This window comes from Plectrocnemia conspersa, unplaced genomic scaffold (assembly GCF_051122295.1).
Source record: "Plectrocnemia conspersa isolate PC_06_02 unplaced genomic scaffold, ASM5112229v1 ptg000012l, whole genome shotgun sequence".
In the NCBI taxonomy this organism is placed as follows: Eukaryota; Metazoa; Arthropoda; class Insecta; order Trichoptera; family Polycentropodidae; genus Plectrocnemia; species Plectrocnemia conspersa.
The window spans coordinates 13,763,121-13,783,490 of record NW_028277176.1 but is presented as its reverse complement, the minus strand read 5'-3'; the positions used below and the strand labels follow the sequence as shown (position 1 = coordinate 13,783,490).

The following is a 20,370-nucleotide window of genomic DNA, read 5'->3' as shown; positions in this document are numbered from 1 at the left end:
CAAATAATCTACGGAATATGCTTCATTAAACATTGGTGTTAAATATTATCAAAATATAAGTCTCAATAATTATATTTAAATGAAAAACGTATTTGAAAAAAATACACGAAATGTGTGTTTTTTTAAAGAAAATCTGTTTTTATTGGAAGATATTGCAATGTTATTTTTTGCTGTTTCATCTAATAGGTAGGTGTTACTAGACGATATAATTGTAATGGGTTGACGGGTGTGTTTTTTAATCAAAGTTGATTTTTTTGAGTAAATAAATATGAAAAATATTTTTTTCATTTTTGTCACTACTAAATATTATTGATTTTTATTACCTCACTTCATTGAGAGTATATAAAAATATATTTAAAATTCAGTGTTAGCAACTTACTGTTCATGAAATCAATTATTTATTAAATATTGTGTATTTTTCTCTTATTTTACTATATTATATAATATTATATTTAATATCTGTTCCATTTCAGTAACTTGATCGAGTATTGTAAATATGCTATTTTCTAAAATATTTTATTAGTCAACTTTTTTAATTTTGCATTAATATATGAAGCTTACTTCATTCTAGTACTTACTTGATAGAACAATATCACGTTTGGTTGATAAATCGTGGATCTCTCCAATATTTAATTAACATATTTTACGTTTCAGAAAAGTTATTTAAATATAATATAGCGTATGGTATCCATAAATAAAAAAACATTAGTATAACATATGGTTATCAGTTATTATTCAATTTAAATTTATCAAATATTTTTGAACACACTGTACTCTTGGTCGAATGTTGTCTAACTAGTTGCGATTGATAAAGCAAGAGAAATCCGGACAAGCAAAGATCTGATGTCAGAAGTGATGTAAGAATTATAAAAGAATAGCAGCGAAACAATTTGCATACTTTTAACACGCCACAGTCTGCAAAAGATGCAAAAATAATAACAGCTGCATAATATTTGACCCCAATCTGTTTAAAATCATTTGCCCTGATCTCAAAAAAGTAGGGAAATGAAACAATGAACGTGTATTATATAATGCATAGCAGGAACATTTTATTAACCATTTAAATAAGTACATAACATATAATTCTACAAAAAGTGAACCTAATTTTACCACATTATTATAATAATTTCCTTTTACTTTCTAGTTCTCGTCCAAGGGTAATACAAAAAATGAGTTATTCGCTACTCTATGAGATAACGGCACATTGTTCGGAATTTCCTTTTCTTTTTCTTCGCGATTCTCACCGTCATCTCTGAGCACACGATTCTTTGTCAAATTGTTAGTAAGACTCAACAATCGCACGGCAGATTCTGATATTCCATCTGGATAATCACTTTTGATTAATTTCGGACCGGGAAGTTTAAATCCATATCCCTTTTTTATATCTTCCATAGTAATAGTGTCCAAGGGTTTATCTTTAACTACAGTAGGATCTTGATTATACATTTCTAACACGCTACCAATCATCGATCTCCGAATCGTACCATTATTAGAATCAGATCTATCAATCGAATCTTCAGATTTTCTATCGATTATATCGTATGTATCATCGCCGAATTTGAATTGTTTAACTATCTTCTTTCTTGGATACAGATTCAATTGTAATAACATTTTAGTTGGAACATTATCACTGCCCTGACTATTTGGAGAATTGTTTTGAACATTAGGCATTCTATTAGATATTTGTTGTCTGTTGTATTTAAAGTGGTTAGGCGGTTGATACCCATAATAATAATAAGGATTGATTTGAGGATGATTATAATAATTTGGCCTTTGTTTGATTTTAGGCTTTCTTGTTGTTGTAACAGGCGTTTTAAGATGTTGAGGGAACGCCATAATCTCTTCATCTTGATCATCCATAGGATATATATCTAACATCACACTTAAAGGTTTTTGTTTCTTTTCTCCTCTAGCTCTATCAGAAACTGTCAGCTTTGAAATTTCAGAATAATCGCCTAAGATATGATCGCATGGTTTGACTGTCGATACTTCGTGGTAGCTTGAGCGATTCGGAGAGAATCTAAATAATTTATCAGCTAATAAATTTATATCACCAGGTTGTTTTGGTTTATAAGAATAAAAAGGATCTCTCTGATTTCTATCAATTGGATATATAGTCTTAAATCCCGTTGGCGATACGGCAAATTGTGTTTCCTTTTGCTTTCTGCTCTTCAACTTCCTATTTTGGATATTTTTATTCTTCTCCACTGGATGGAAATACACGCCCGAAAACTTGATCTTTCTATTTGGGTTCATATTTCTATTATTTGAATTTAATTTGTGATTCATATACCTGACTAAATGATCTAAACTTTCAAATTTTTCAGTACTTTTATAATGATAAGGTTGCGGGAATAGATTTCTCGCGTTTCTTTGGAATGGACTCGGTTGCAACATTTCGCTATCAAATGTTTTACTTTCAGCGAACGGTTCATCATCGTCTTCTTCAAAATTATAACTTTCAGTGGTTTTATCGTCGGTGTCTATATAAGAAATATTTTCTTTCGTGATAGTAACTTCTACACTAGAATTCAAACGAAAAGCATCTGCATGAGCCGCAATCTCATTGATTTGCCTTCCTTGTCGATTTTTCTTTTCGTGTTCTTCTACTTTATTATTATTTATTCCAGCCGTTACATCCATTACCACAAGAATTACCTATAATGTGAAAAGAAAGTGGATGAATCATTTTATATAACTTTTACCATAAATATTACTAATACGAATACGTAATGAACTTGTTAAGCAATAGCCCAATAGGGCCTTATAAACTGGTTGCTTAAAATCATCAACTTATTAACATAGCGAAAGTGATGTGACACTTTTTTTTTAGTATATATGTCATTATTCATTCATTAATTATTATAAGTGGCATACCACAAGCACGCTTATCAAAACCACAGTCAACAAGAAAATTATTTGTAATCTTTTCTTGTATGACACGTCGTTCTTATGTGACCATTCCAAATCCAGTTCTTGTTCTTTGTATTTGTATAGACCAAACTGCGATGACCAACGACAAGGGCGATTCATAGATCGGCGTGATAGAGACATCTGTTTATGGTTGTTAATACTAAAAATATAAAATATCCGTAGAATATTATATAAATTCAATAATATTAATATGATCTATATAATTTATTATAAAATAAAATATACAACTTGACATCACATTTTTTGTAATATCAATAAAGGTTTATACATATAGTAATCAATTATGTATAGTATTTAAATTTTGTAGCAATTATATTATACATAAAATAATAAATCGAATTTGATATAATAACTAAAAATAGGTTTGAAACTTAGATGAAATATTTAAATATTTAATTAAGTTAATGAAAGTTATTGCTTTTAAATATTTGTAAAATACGATCGATATGATTTAAAAATATATTTTATAATTTATTAAATACATACCTATTTATATTATTTAAATGTATTAGTATTCCTGTAGCGTACTGTAACTTGATATATTTTTTAATGTTTTATTCGCACTAAAAAAATTAACCGTTGCACACACGTGCTTACTTTCCAAGATTTAATGACAAACTCGAGCAGTAGGAAACTCATTCATGTTGTGATCACATCTTTGGGTAAATGAACTCATTAAGAAAACGTTACAATAGTGATGTGCAAAAAAATTGCAATTGAAATGTTAGTGAAAAATATATTTAAATTTCCGAGGATTCATTGAAAACAATTATTTTTAAGATCCCAATTATTTTTAAACAAAAGATTTTCAATTTCTCTGGATTCATATTTTATTATATTATAAAAGATTTTAGGGAAAGTTAAAGTCAAATGGTGGCAAAAATCTGATTTTATATTTAATCCCAGAATAATAATATATATATGGTTCAGAAATCTCTTTCATCAGTAATAAAAAATGGCAACATATGGATTACACCTTTAGGTCAAGACACATTTACAATCATTTTGATCTCCAGCACTCATTTTATGTTTTAAACAATTTTATAAATAAATATTGCTATAGTTTATTTGAAAATATATAACAAAATCTATATAATTGTTTTGTTTGATATATGAAAAAGCTTTAGAATTAAAGTTCGCATATTATGAAAACACTTTCTTATAAAATATTTTATTTTTATTATTGCTAAATTACAGAAATATCAAGTATAAATATAAAAAAAATAAACCACGTGGCAAAATCAAAACTTCTGGAAAAATATAATCCATGTTTCAAGTTTAAAACGATGTTTATCAATAATAGTATATTTAATATAAGTACTATATTATATTAAAAATAATATTTACTTAAATTTGTGATGATTTTCATATTGACTATTATTTTATTTTATTTACCTAAAAGAAAAGTTTACTTAAAATTTTAATATTTAAAGTAGGGTCGCTAAAGGAGACGCAATTCAATATTTTAAAATTTAAACTAACATTTATATAGCTTAAAATTAGGAGTATAAATTAAATATGAAAAAAGAAAATACTTAATATTGCATGCAAAACGCGGTTTTTAAGGACGCGGCATCCGGGGTTGCAGACCCTCGGCGACGCGGCATTTTTCTGTGCATTTAAATAGTGTTCAAAAGTTAGAAATTTTACAGAAAAATATTAAAACGGATACTTTTTAACAAGGGATTATTTTGCAAGATATGTGCATTAAAATAAATACTTTGTTCCATACAATTAATCATTTGTGCATTTATGTAAAGTAAATTTTTGGATTTTTTTTGAAAAATAATTCTATGGAAAGAATTATTCATAGGGTGATTTAAATTTTATGATGCTTTCAAGTTTATAATCCGCGTGAGTTGACGATTGTCGACATTTCATAAAGTTTCTGTTACCCCATTAGAACCTAACTGAGATAATTATAATTAATACTCAATAAAAAATAAGCCTCAACTTTTAACTTTTGTATTATGTATATATGTTTTATTAATATTATTTAAAATTATTTTATAACAACAAAAAGTTCTGACAATATTTTTTTTCCACTAATATTTTTAGATCAATTATATTTATTATATTTAATAAGTGCAACTTAAATATCCAATGACAAAAATAGATAAATAAACATTGAGGAACATCACTAAAATATAGTCATCTTTGTGTACGGATCTGACATTGTTTCATTTAATTTCAATGTGATTCTGAAACACGTATGTCACATATTGTGACTATGCTTTTCTAAAATATATTATTTTTTATAAAATATTTTTTTACCTCTAATTTGTTAAGGTTTAGGTTTAATCTTTAATCGAAATAAATTATAAAATATGCATGCTTTGATTTTAGTTTTTCATATATTTTAGAAATTGTTTTTGTGTGTTTTATTACGTTTTAATAAAAATCAAAATTTAATTGTAACATGTTTTGAGATTAATATTAACGAATAACTGTTGAATTTTAGTTTTTTTTAGCTTAGCTTTTCATTTCTAGCGTTAATACGTTCGTTTTACTACTGTTGCCCTTAAATATTGTACCGTTTCCAACTTATTCATAAACACCTTTAAATATCACCATAAAAAAGTCTGGTGCTGTAATTTCAGTAGGTTTTAGTTTCCAGTTGAAAGCAGCAAACCTGTATTCAAATAACCAGGAAAATATTTTTTTAAATTCAAATATCTTTCGTACGCAAGTTTTGTATATTTCTGCAAATCTTTAAAATTCTGCGTAAAATTCTGTCAGATAAACTTGATTGTGCAACGGAGTAGATGTTTTAGGAGATTTTATATTTATTAGTGTATGTTTGTCCGTATTTACAATTCTGCTTTACCCAACATTTAAAATCGAACTGATATATGTACATGTATGTAATGGAAACGTGACACTTAAATATAGCAAGCTTAAAATTGTATTTATTTATTTATCGTTATATATTAATAATATATGTAGTCTTTACAAACATCATGGTGACAGTACCACAAACAGTACGCCTATTTAAATGCTCTACTGGTCATGCAATAAATTCATATAGCGTAAAGGAAAGCTATTTTCTTACAAAGTGCATTGGAACTGGAGACGCTCCTCTAATTTGCGTATCTCGACTGATACGCATAGAAAAACTCTCTCCAGAATCTAACGAGTTAATATAACTATATCTAATTTCTGTTTTGATGTAAAAATAATACGAGAATATAATAAAAATATATTTTATTAGGCAGTGTTGATGTTACATTATCATAATATGAGTTCCGACACTTTTCGAATATATTTCGTTCCTTCGACTTCGTACAAAAATATATATAATATATTTTTCGATCCAATTTATAAAACATTTATATAAAAAAACATACATGTATATAAAAAAATCAAAACAAAAAGGCTTAGATATTAATATGTGGTCGTTTGGATTTTTTAAAAATCCAATTGACGTCTAGCGCTTATTTACAAAACGATACATTTGTCGTGAATGTACACCTATGCATTTGGTATGTGTGCATATATGTACATATATTAAATATTACACACAAATCGAAATACGAAATGTTTTTTCATAGAAAGTCATTTCGCATTTTAATGGCAAACATTTACAACAACGCAACGAAAACTATTAAAAGTTTTCTTCAAGTTCGTTTATGGCATCTCGTTAGAAATTGAATGGAATCGCTGGTTTCGGGTAGAAGTATCCATCGGCTGTTGTTGGAGCTGGAGTAGTAGTTACCACTTTTGGTGGTAAGTATGGCGGTGGAGTACGTGGTGGTGGAGGTGGTGGCGGTGGTGGCGGTGGTGGCGGTGGTGGTGGTGGTGGTGGTGGTGGTGGTTTTCTTGTAGTTGTTACCACTTTAGGTGGTAAGTATGGTGGTGGAGTTCTTGGGGGTGGTGGTGGTGGTGGTGGTGGCGGTGGGGGTGGTGGTGGTGGTGGTGGCGGCGGTGGTTTTCTTGTGGTTGTAACTATTTTAGGTGGTAAATATGGCGGTGGTGTGCGTGGTGTAGGTGGTGGAGGTCGTGGAGTAGGAATTACAAATGGTATTTTTGGTACAGGGTATTCATATCCTGTAGTTTTTGGGGGTTGCGTAGTTGTCCTTATTGGTGGCGGCGGTGGTGGTGGAGGTGGTGGCGGAGGAGGTGGGGGAGGAGGTGGTGGTGGTTTTCTTGTAGTTGTCACTATTTTTGGTGGCAAATATGGTGGTGGAGTTCGTGGTGAAGGTGGTGGCGGCGGCGGCGGTGGTGGTGGCGGTGGTGGTGGAGGAGGTGGAGGTTTTCTTGTTGTTGTTACTACTTTAGGTGGTAAGTAGGGTGGCGGAGTTCTTGGAGTTGGCGGTGGTGGTGGAGGCGGTGGCGGCGGCGGGGGTGGAGGTGGTGGTGGAGGTTTTCTTGTTGTTGTTACTACTTTAGGAGGTAAATATGGCGGTGGCGTGCGTGGTGATGGTGGAGTTGCTGGTTTTCTTGTTGTAGTTGGAATATTAAAAGGTATTTCAGGTTTTGGGTATACATAACCGGTGACCTTAGGTGGCGATGTTATTATTGGGGTTGGTGGTCTTGTAATTGGTGGTCTTGTAATTGGTGGTCTTGTAATTGGTGGTCTTGTAATTGGTGGTCTTGTAATTGGTGGTCTTGTCGTTTTCAGCGTTGGTGGTCTAGTTACTAGTGGCGGAGTGTAAGGTTTTCTTGTTGTTGTGGGCTCCTTAGGAGGCAGGTATGGCGGTGGAGTTCTTTGTGTCGTAGTTTGAGTCACTGCTTTTCTTGTTGTAGTTGGAAGATCAAACGGAACTTTTGGTACAGGATATTCATATCCTGTCACCTTTGGAGGTGACGTTGTTCTACGGGGTGGGGGTGGCGGCGGTGGCGGAGGTGGTGGAGGTGGCGGCGGCGGCGGTGGCGGTGGTTTTCTTGTAGTTGTCACTATTTTTGGTGGCAAGTACGGTGGTGGCGTTCGCGGTGTTGGCGGTGGCGGTGGTGGTGGTGGAGGTGGTGGTGGTGGAGGTGGTGGTGGAGGTGGCGGCGGCGGTGGTTTTCTTGTAGTTGTCACTATTTTTGGTGGCAAGTACGGTGGTGGTGGCGGTGGTGGTGGTGGTGGCCTTCGTGTAGTTATCACCTCTTTAGGTGGTAAATATGGAGGTGGTGTTCTTGGTGATGGTGGTGGTGGAGGCGGCGGTGGTGGCGGTGGTGGCGGAGGAGGAGGAGGTGGTTTTCTTGTTGTTGTAACTTTAGGTGGCAAATATGGTGGCGGCGTACGAGGAGTAGTCGTCGGTCTTCTTGTAGTCGTCGTTCTTCTTGTAGTCGGTATTTCAAAAGGTATCTCAGGTTTGGGATAAGCGTAACCTGTGACTTTTGGTGGACGTGTAGTAATTCTTGGAGGTGGAGGTGGTGGTGGTGGCGGCGGTGGTTGTGGTGGAGGCGGTGGCGGTTTTCTTGTAGTTGTTATTACGGGTGGCACATATCTTGGCGTGGTCACTCTCGGTGGTGGTGGAGGGAACGGAATTTTAGGTTTTTCGTAGATATATCCATCTTCTCCACCGTATGCTTGTTGCGGAGATCTCTCTTTGCGTCTAAGATGGTGACCATCTAGCGCCGAAAGTTGCGCGGTCACACATCCTACTGCCAGCAAAAGTGGCAGTAGTGCGGCCCATCGCTGAAATAAAAAATAAAAATACGTTAATCATCGTTTAACTCGCATAGATATAGTCGAACCCGTTCACTTATAAACGAATTTAATAAGCAACAAATTGTTGATCAGCATTTATGTAATGGTTGCATACAAACTAAAAGAGGTCAAAGGTCAGTTTGAGAGGCGCTTACGCAAACTTGTTATTCATGCAATTATTTTGGAACGCGTATTCGATTGCGATCACGCATATTTTGTGTTGAATTTCTATATTACAACTAAAACAATAATATATACATTTCTTTTAACCCATTTTTGCTAGGGTTCCAATATTAAAACTTTTTTTTATCCTCAGGCCAATATGCATTATCCAATATAAAATACGATTGCAACAATCGACAGAGAGTAAGTGTAGGAAGTGTTTATTGCAGTATTTTTTTTCAGTTTTGAACATGTCAGAGTGAACAGTGGTTTTTTATAAGCATCATTTATGTTTAACAAGAAATGTCATCTGACATGTAAGTTAAAATATCTATTGCATATTGAAAATATTTATTAAAATTTATTATTGTTCTAGATTTATTATTTGTAATACTTAATTTAATTTTTCCATCTGTATATTTTTATATTAAAAATTATCCATGTTCCTAAATTAAAACACTAGAATAATAGTAACGGTGTTTCTTTTTTCACGAAAATATTAACAACATCAGAAGTGAAGGAACTTGTAGAAGATGAATATTTTTTGGAGGATAAAAACTTAACACCTCTCGAAAACGGCGCTTAGACTGAAGAAAACAGCGGTGGAAAAAATGAAAATGTTGATATAAATCATCTGAGCGGATGCCAGTTGCAAGCTCAAACTATTGTTAAAGTTTACTCATCGACAGAAGTTTGGGAGAAATTAGTGAAGACAAATATGTGGAAGTTCTACTTTCTGAGTTACAGAAGAGGCAGAAAAATAATAAAATTAAGCGTCATTGGGCAACATAAAATATCTGTGATGTGTTAATTTTAGTTTTGAACCTTTTATATAGTGTTTTTCGAGAATTTCTCGAGAAAAATTTCAAATCGAAAATTCTTAGAAGCATTTTTTTATATATAATATTGAATTTGTACTAATAAATAAAAAAGTAATAAAAAAGACACTCAGATACGAAAAGATTTCTTCCAAAAGATCCAAAAGTGTTCGTGCCAGATGTTTTAAAATATGCATACATTCTCGGAAGATCGAAAGAATTTAAATGAGCACCAATTTACTGAAATTTTCGATTACTCTAACCGGCCGGCGGATTTATCTTTGCTTTGGTGATCTAAGAACCTGCTCCGATAAGAATAAATTACGCAAAATGCTAAACGATTTAAGAATATTTTTATTTTTTGATAATTTAAAAATGTTATTTTATATTGATTTTGTAAAGTAGCAACAGCTGTTATTGACAGCCGAAGGGGCCTTAAATTATTTGTTAAAGCATTTGAAAAATATTAATTCTGAGCTAAGTTCGAAATTTTAACAGGCAATTAAGGAGAAATTATATAATCGAAGAAACCAGACATTGATCTCATTAATTAAATATTTTTTAAATCTTTCACCAGTCAAAAAAAAGAATGACTTCTTTAATTATTCTTTAAAAGCAGAAATATATAAAATAGACCAAAGAAGCAGATTGGTCCAGTTACAAAATCAAAAACCAAGAATTCAACCCTATACATAAAAACTACTTAGATAACACAAGATTCAATCAAAACAACAGGAAAATAATAATATTTACTTAATAAGCTATATTTTTGTGTTCTACAAAAAAATATATTTTCGATAATTACAATCCTAAAAAGTAAATTATTTTTATCAATAAATATTTTTTTCAATTGTATGGTTATGATTATAACTTTTGGTTTAGACACACACCTTATTTATATTTTTTATATTACATGTTTAATTATCTTTGATGCAATGATATTATATGATTAAGTTGAATTGCATAAAAGCAAAATGTCAATCGTTTTTGGCATTTTACACTATTGGAAAATGAGACGTGATGTTTGCCATCGTTTTCACGTTTTGTAATACTTTGGCTTCGTTACGATTATGTTTAGAATTTATTTTATAAAAATGAGTTGTGTTTTTAAAATCTTTGAATACTTCTTTCTATATAAATTTGACTACACTATCATACATAATTTAATTATATATCACATTGCTATATAAGTTAATGAAATTTTCTAACAAATGATCAGGTATATTATCAACACATTGCATTATTAATGATTGTTGTAACATTGTTAAAAACTTTGATTAAAACTCTGATAAATAAAAATATTTATAATACTTTTAAAGATTCTGTGTGTAACTAGCACAATAGAATAATACGTGAAAGACCTAGGTTCGTAACCTATATGACCCTTGTGATTTTATTTAAATTTAAATTGTGATTGGAATTAGTTATTATAATATTAGGTAATTCCAAAATAATTGTTGCTTTGACCGTTAAAACCTGAGTACGTATTTTGTTATAATATATATGTGTAAGTGCATATCTAGACTACATATACTGATATTTAAAAATAAATTGGACCCCTACATTTTAGATGGATTTTTTTATGAAATGAACCATTTATACAAAATTTCTTGTTATATGAATTTCAAATACTAACATTTAATTATTTAATCTAAAAACATAATTTAATATAAATAAAACAGACCATTTTAAAAATACTGTCCATGTAATAATGGTTATTTAATAACTATAATAGCTTATAATCAATTTTAAATATAAATAAATCATAGACTACTAAGTGTTTCATTAGTTAATTTGCTTAAATATATATCTGCAAATAATAATTTTGCATAAAAATAATATTTTTTTTATTTGCTCGTAAAAAACTTATATTTTAAATAACTCTAAAAAAATTATTTTAGGTTGAATATGATATTTATTTATTGAATTTTCCGTTGTGACTTAAAAGCCGTAAGCCCAATGTGTTACAACGGGGTAAATCTGTATTAATAGAATAAGGCAATCAGATATATTTAACCTACAACTAAGTTTTAACCACGGTGACATCTATTATATATTATTAATTATAAATTATTATATGTAATATAATTTATAAGCAATAGATCTCACTGCAGTTGGAGACCGTGTTTTTTTATAAATAGCGCTTTTTTTATGAACAAAAATTCGAGTGCCTCTGCCGGGGCTCGATCTCGCAACTTCGGAGTTTAATCTGAGACGTTACGGACTACGCTATTCTGCCCATTCAAATTTAAAATTAAGTTTTGCGATTCAGATGTGTTTGATAAAAATATGTATTAAAAATAAAAATAAAATATGTCAATTTGTTTCGGCTATTTACATAATGAGATTATGTGACGTGACATTTGCCGTAGTGTTTACGTTTTGTAATAATTTGAGAGTATTTCGGTTGCGCTCCGAATTCCTCACACAATTTCATTGAAACTTAATAAACGATATTGTAAAGACGAACAAGACGTCCGTGAACTCAAAACAGACATTTAATTTACATGAAGATCTCGCTAACAATCTTGCGTCGATGCGTATAAACGAATGTACTACTTAAATAAATATATTTAGCATATACACAACGATATTGCATTACTTAAATATGAGTAAAAATAACATTCGTCGTGTAAACAAACTCGCTAGTGTTACTAATTAAGATATGTTTGATAAGAAACATGCGCTATAATTAAATAAATAAATTTGTATTAATTTGTATATATTTGATTAATGAATAAATATAATTAATATTATATGCTTAACCTTAAATAAATAAATTTTGTTCTGTGAGTAGTACTAGAGATAATATTTAACGGTTAAATATTATTTCAATCAATACACTAAATGATGGAGCTGTATATTAAAATTAAAACTATCTTATATCTTATTGTAATAAATGTTTATTATATTTTTATTTTAAAATGTTAATCTAATAATAAATTTTGATTGATTTTTGCGTTAACAATTTAAAAAATATTTATTTAATTGATATGACATCTATAAAAATGCATCAATTTTGCTGATTAAAGTCATTAAATATCAAAATACAAATTATATAATGTTAATTGTCGTAAAAACTGTTGCTATGAAATACGAAAAGTTCTTCTTTAGAACCAGTTTTTCCGCAATCTCACCGTATTTGCTCGTATATGTATGTATGTTTAAATACACATTATATATGTATATATGGATTTTTGTACGCGCGTTTGATTTTTTAAAAAGTTTTTCTGGCAATATGTATGCTCATGAGATGATTAAACTATCTTCATTCCATCGCTCCAAGGTCAACAACAACGTCCATAAAAGTCGATCGTCGTTTGAAGATATCACCACTCATAGTTTTAACAGCAATCGCGGAAATGTCAACAAGTTTTCTTGATATTTTTTCACAACATTTTTCCAATAAATGTTTTCATAATTCTGAATAATCATCGATGGATGTAGCCTCGTTTATAAGCTTGAGACAATTTTAATTAAAACATATATGTATATATATATATTTTATAAATTATGTTATAATACTATTTTAAGTAATTCATGATTTACTTGAACAATCCAAATTTATGTCTAAGTATAAATAAAAAATAATAATAGTATGTTTGATACATATTAATTATAGATACAAATATAAAATAGCATATAGTATAATATAGAAAATGGGAAAATAACTTATATTTTTTAATAAATATAATCTGATATCGATAGTTTATACCAATTTAATTTATTTTACATACACTTATTAGAACCGCAAGATTTTTATAATTTGCATATGTATCACATTAACTTAATAAATCGGATTACGTGATTTTTATGCTGTATAAGAATAAAGCTTTAATACAAATCCTGTTGAAAAGATTAACTCAAGGTCAGATACAATTGATCATCACTAAAATATTGATTGAATTTTAATTACGAAATTCTTTTAGAATTTTTAAGGAATGAGGCTATCGACCTTTGCGATTTTCGTAATATGCAAATGAAAAGTAATGTTTCCTCAAGCTGTGCTTTAATATATGATTGTTAAATGAGAAAAAAATAAGTTGTAAAACACTCTTGAATATTGATGGTGCTTGAAAATGGAACGTCATCGTCTCGCAACATTCTAGAGTCTAATATATATTATGACTAAGCCGTTTAATTGCTTCCGTTTCGATGTGCCATAGACTTTTTTCAGTTATTAATTTTTTTGACCTCTGACGCTTTGACCCTCGACTTACGTCATTATGCAATCAAACGTTGGATCATTTTCTAAAAAGCTTTCGACGCGCGGGGTGACCGCAAACCCGGGCTAGATTTTTACCTATAATAATTATTATTGTGTTTTATTATGATTGATTATTTAAAAAAAAATCATTTATTAGACAATTAAATTTAGCATAAATACTTGTTAAGTAAAATTGTATGCCTGATTTTTATTTATTTATAGTAAGTTATATTAATTATATCCTATCAAAACGTAGCACTATAGTTGTAAAAATCAAGATTATGGTAAATATTATTTTTTAGTAATTCCACAATGATAAGATAGCACGTTTTCTACAAATCTTTTATTAGCTTTTTAATTATAATCTATGAAGATAAATAATGCTGAATAAAAACTGTCTGCGCTATATGCATTATTACCCTGGACTTAAACTTGTTTTAAATATTTGTTACAAATATTCAATAGCCCAATTTACATAATATATATGCGTTGATTCTTTAGTGTTTTTATAGCATCTATCCATGTTTTTATAAAACTTGTTTTATTCTATACTATAAATTTGGTGCGAACTATAAATTTTACCATTCAATAAAAAAGCCCATAACAAAAAAAAACTCAAAAAAAATAATGCAAAAATCAGAATCTATTACAATAAAAAGTATTTTTAAATGCACAAAAATTAATATGTTCTGTTCAAAACATTATTTCTAAAATCCATACATACATACATTATATAATCCATACATATTAAAAATATCATTGTGGCAATCTACAAGGTTAAATTATTACAGTGGTAATATAAAAAAAAGTGTTTAGTCAAGACTTAGAAGAAATAGCTAATTTTCTTACATAATTTAGAATATTTGTGTTTAGAAAAGTAAGAACCAATATAATCCTAAAAATGACAATGAAATGACACAAAAAACACTATATTCTGATTATAAAATTATATAGAAAAAAATTATATTTATTTTTATATTCGTTAAAGTAAATTGAAAAATCACTATGTTTCAAATATAATTCCAAAATTAGATATTTGTTAGAAAATACAAATTGAAATATTCAAAACCAGCAGTTAAATTCATTAACAGTAAAAAATGATTAAAACAATATTATAAAATATCTCTAAAAACTAAATTATATTTGCGGAAGGAAATTAAGAAATCAATACTGTGTTTAATCCATACCTTTAAACTTAGAAGATCTTATTGACATAACATAGTTTTAATTACTGCAGTGTGAAATATTTAAAATTAGAGATTCAATGCAATAGTTATAATATTTACCCGTAAAAATTCTGCTCGAAAAAATATCTAGAAAAATCTCATATACTTATATTCGTTAAAGCAAAATAAAAAAAAAAATGATGAATTTTATTCAATTTTTACCACTAATTAAAATTGATATTATTTAAATAAATAAAAGTACCGATTTTCAATACAAATATCAATAATTTATACTATATTGTACATCATTATAATAAAAAACAATTATTTTTAATAAAAAAATTGTTAATTTTTGATTTAAAAAAAAATGAAAAAATAAAATAGCTTACTAATAATTTTTTAATTGGTTTGAAATAAGTTCTTTAATAATAAACACATATGTAAGTGAATGAATTTTTTTTAATATTTCGTCAGAGCAAAAAGTTTTTAAAAAATACTTTTACAGGCAACTTGAAAAATTAAAAATACTGTGACACAGATGACTTTAACGTGTAATTTTACAAAATTATTTAAATTATTTATCTTTGTGTCAAACATTTTTAAAACTTAAAAAGATCTTTGTGATAAAATACAGGATAAAATTATTGCAGTGTTAATACAAAAGTAAAATCTGTTTTAAAAAAAAATGTAATATGCGGTTAATAATATATTAATTAAGCCCAAATTTTTCTGATCAAAACATTTTCCTACAAATATCTCCATAATATATTCTTAAATTAAAAAAAAATTTAATTTACTGAGTTGTTAAATCTATTATTAAGAACTTGAGTATATATTTGTAACAAAATACAGAGTAAAATTATTGCAGCGTAAATATTATAATAATTAGATGGGTAATAAATTTAAAGCTTATAATACGCATCAACTAATGTTGAATAAAAAGCAAAATTATGTATATATAAATTCTATTTAAGCTCAGTATGTCTTAAATAAACATATTTAAGCATTAAAAATAATTTACTTTAGAAGAAAAACATGTAATACTGCTTCTTTGGAAAATAATTGAAAATAGTATTCTACTTTTCTTTGTTAAAAATTAACATATGCACAATCTATTAATAATTGACCCTAAGTAATGATTGATACAACAATATTTTCTTAATAATAAAAATAATAAAAATATATTATTTCAAACAAATTTATGAAAATATATTTTTATTCACGTTTATATGTTTTATGCATTTCATAAATATTTATAAAAAAATTAAAAATAGTCAAAAACAACCTGTATTTAATTATCCATTGTATGTATGTAATTAACACGAAGTGTTGATAACTTACCGATTACATTATTATTTTCAAGGTCAATTATTTTTGACGAATAAAAAATATTAATTATGAACGCGTGATTAAAAATCACGATAATTTTAATGCGTCTTCCCTATGTGTACGTATGAATTGATCATATCGTGTTTTCATGTATTATTATGTAAAGTTTTTAATAGAATAATAATATAATGATGTTGTAAAAATTAAAAGTGGCGTACCATTTGCCTACTTTCGCCGTTCGACGAAGGTGTGAGAAAGAAGCAAAAAATTAAAAATATTACCATCAATCGCAGCTGTGTTAAGTAACGATAAATAATTCGCGGTATGTCAACTGTTCTTATATAGATTTTTTTCGAGAAAAACTTGTATATTTAGTAATTGTTGAACTTTTATCGCGTGCATCTGAGGCATTGTGCAACGGCCGTTGTTCGTAAGCGATTGCCAAATGTAAGACGCGAAGAAAGTTTTTTTTACCCGTCAATGTGTGATCATTTGCATCATTCGTACAAAACAAAACCATAGCTAACACCGTGTGGTGCGTTATATCATAATCATAATCACAGTTTAGAGGCGAGCGGTTATCGTAAGAAAAAAGTTTGACGCGCGCTCGCGCCGCATAGACACTAAAATTATCAGTTTGTAAGTTAATCGATTACAGTAATATCAAACAATAATAATGCTGCAAGAATACACATTATTTATTATGTGATAAGAAGAGAAATAACTTACAACAAACGCTGAGATGAAGAAGTTTTTTTATCGTCATTGCTTCAAGGATTACGATATAATAAATTAAGCATAAATATATGTACATATATTTCGATACGAAATTGCATTTTATTTTTTGAAAGATGTCGCAAAGAGAGATGAGTTACCACGTTGTTAACATTGGCCCAGAAAAGATGCAGTAATCTTCGCTAAGTGACAGACTTTACGTATTTTTATATAACGCTAAAGTCAACCGACGACAATGAGTGTCAATAAAATAAATTAAAGTCAGACTTTTCTTTTACTGGCATATATCCAAACGATAGGAAAATACATCAATAAAATTATCATAAGCTATCACAATCACAAAATGATGCCAAACTTTTTCTAATACTTGCGTAATGTGTTTATAAAACATAATCGAAATATCCATTTATTTTCAATAGATATCTATTTAAATAAAATATATCACAGTGACAAGGAAGAAGGAAAAAAATACTAACGCGTACATGAAAAAATATTCAAAAATTCACTTTTGCTTCAATTGCCGACTCTATAATGTACCTTGTGACATTTGCCCATTCAAATGCTAACGCGGATGCCGAAAGTGAGATGTTAACTGTTCATAGAAAGTAAAATTTTTACAGATGAACATATGTACGTATAAGACATGTCTGCTTATCTACAAATGTTTGGATAATAATAATCATTCAGAGCTACTTTTAAATGTACCATATTGTTATTAATGTAAGCATTAATTAACTAGTAATGGAAAAATGTTACTTATTTATATACATACATATATAAACTGAAGGTCAAAGTTTAACATTAATAAAAAAATAATAATACATTTTCTTTAAGTGGTATAAAATTATAGTTTAATTCACTAATAATTTATAAATTAAATAATTAAATAAAATGTATTAGAATATTTGTGCTACAAATTGTAGCAGTCATATATATAGGATATATGCTTTAAAAAAAGGTGGATAGTTAGAATTATACATTATAGTTTCGAACATTAAATTATGAACTATATTTGCCCTAAATAGCGATTTTATTACTTCTAGTGTCTAACGTTTTAATGAAGTATTTTTAAATTTTCATTACGTTACAAGTCATCCTATTTATGTTAAATATTATATATATTCAGTTACACCTATACAAAAAATATTGTAATTGTTATTAATTCACATAAATATATTCTAATGTGAATGATTCTTTATATTCAATACACACGTGCCATTAAAGTTTAACTATGTATTATAAAGGCGCTATTGTATGCAACTTGGTAGGTCACAATCGTTAATCATGTCCATGAAAAGCTATCAATAAAACACATTTCTTAATAATATACGATAAACCAAGAAAGTCTTTTTGTTTGTTTGTTCAAATTAATTTATTTAATTATGATATTCCTTTGTTTGACTTCCGTGTTTTATCCCAGATTTTTATTACTAACCATTTTGGCCATGCTCCTATTTTTACCGCTAATCCATCCAATTGGCGGGTGTTTGCTGTGAACTTGTCACCGAAAACGATCACAATATAATTGTTGGTTATGTCACTGTGTTTTGTTTGTTATGTCCAACACTGTCGTTGTCGCATTAACGCGTTCGTGTGAGCTTTCCTCGCGAGCCAGTAAGCCTCTTATATCACGGGGGGGCAACAGTCGTTTGATTTTCCACAGACAGGTGGCTCTGCCTGTTTAGCGGCCAGTGGTTCAATCTCGCGGGTCTGCAAAGCCTAGTCTTTTATAGGCGCTCTCAGATGACAAATGCTAAGCCATAACCCACCTAGCCAGCTGGGCATTAGGCCTACCGCACCGGATGGATTTTTTTGCTCTTATATTATGCATGTGCATTGATAACTGTTGACAGGATATGATTGATATATGCACGTGATGCTGATGATGATGATGCATTTACTATAAATAAGCGTTTTAATTTAAAACATAAATAAGCTTGTATGGTTGTTTTAAGGACATATTCACCAAACAATTTTTACTCATAAAAAAATATTTCTGAAAAAAATGAATGTTTTTTGGAATAATTAAACCATACAAAAATGTTTTCTACAAAGATAAACTATTTAAAAAAATTGTGTAAAATTATATTTTGAAGTCAGCTGTATCACAGTAATTTTAATTTTTAAAGTTGCCTGCAAGATTATTTTTTATAAACCTTTTTGCACTGACAAAATATTAAAAAAATGTTTGTTTACTCAGTTATGTGTTTATTATATAGAATTTATTTCTTACTAATAAAAAAATATTGTAATCTTTTTCATAGAGTTATGAATTTTTAAATAAAAAAATTAAGAATTTATTTATTGAAAATAATTGTGTTGATATTATAGTGATTGTTATTTTCTTTATTACAATTATGCATTTTTAAATCAAAATCGCTACAAAAATACATTTTATATTATTTTTTTCAATTATCAGCGAAATTCAATCTTTTTTAGAACACTTATCTGTGACAAAATATAAGCTTCTCTAATTTTGCTACATTTTTAATTTTAGTAGTTTTTTATATTTAATTAAGTTTATTCATCTAGCTAAATTTCGATCTGTATAAGGATCGTTTTTTCAAATCGTTTTTGTATATATTTTAAGTATATTACAATGATGCTTAGTATGTTTTAAATTTATTAAAAGCTTAGTTTTGGACTTTATATTACAGTTTTAAATTATAATATTCATATACCTCAAATATTTTTTTTTTAATACCATAAAATCGTTTTTTAAATTATATAGATACATAGTGCACATTGTTCGAAATAATTTTCAGCTAAAAATGCAGTTTTTCTAATATTTTTACGTTTTATAATTCAAGTGTAATATAATGATGCTTAGTATATTTTTAAACCAATAAAAACTTATTTTTGAGCTTTATATTGTAATTGTAGATTTTCATATTCATATTTCGCCATTAATTTTAGTTTTTTTTAATATCATAGAATCGTTTTTGATATTATATTGACACATAGTGTATACTGCTGTAAAAAATGTCGTATAATGATGCTTATTAAAGGTTTAGTAATTTAGCTCTTTATAAAATCTGAAAATTTTATATTTTAATTCTATAAATAATCATGTTTTTAAATACAAAATATTATTGATTGATAATTTATTAATATCTATGTAGTGTCTTTCATGTGTAATTTGTTTTTATTATAAAATATTCTATTCTTTTATGGTTTTTATAAGTTAGTTTAAGTAATTTAGGTGATTTATGCCTATCATATCATGAGATTTTAAATCAAAATCACTATAAAAATAATTATTAGTTTTATATTTATATATTACGTTTTATCTATATTAGTCTTTTACAAGTAATTATTTTTTATAGCATTTTATTTGATAGTTTTAATATATACAAATATTAAATATAGTATATTATTTCT

At 28.4% G+C, this 20,370-nt stretch overlaps 2 protein-coding genes across 2 annotated transcripts; both read right to left on the bottom strand.

Annotated features, from left to right (window-relative positions):
* Nucleotides 1-1,020: 1,020 nt before the first annotated feature.
* On the bottom strand, nt 1,021-3,582 carry LOC148228290 (uncharacterized). Its single transcript, XM_088200224.1, has 3 exons — nt 3,421-3,582; nt 2,878-3,073; nt 1,021-2,658 (listed from the first exon to the last, which is right to left on the bottom strand). The coding sequence occupies exons 2-3, from the start codon at nt 3,052-3,054 to the stop codon at nt 1,141-1,143; spliced, it is 1,695 nt and encodes a 564-aa protein (XP_088056350.1). The 5' UTR covers nt 3,055-3,073; nt 3,421-3,582; the 3' UTR covers nt 1,021-1,140.
* A 2,541-nt stretch (nt 3,583-6,123) lies between these two features.
* LOC148228289 (uncharacterized) lies at nt 6,124-18,593 on the bottom strand. Its single transcript, XM_088200223.1, has 2 exons — nt 18,425-18,593; nt 6,124-8,560 (listed from the first exon to the last, which is right to left on the bottom strand). The coding sequence occupies exons 1-2, from the start codon at nt 18,434-18,436 to the stop codon at nt 6,575-6,577; spliced, it is 1,998 nt and encodes a 665-aa protein (XP_088056349.1). The 5' UTR covers nt 18,437-18,593; the 3' UTR covers nt 6,124-6,574.
* Nucleotides 18,594-20,370: the final 1,777 nt, after the last annotated feature.

Bases quoted from the DNA above. Each gene is read 5' to 3' on its own strand.
- LOC148228290 (XM_088200224.1), bottom strand. From the start codon at position 3,054: ATGTCTCTATCACGCCGATCTATGAATCGCCCTTGTCGTTGGTCATCG. The intron at 2,659-2,877 runs GTATGCCACTTA...TTCACATTATAG, and splicing joins TTTTGATAAGCGTGCTTGTG to GTAATTCTTGTGGTAATGGA.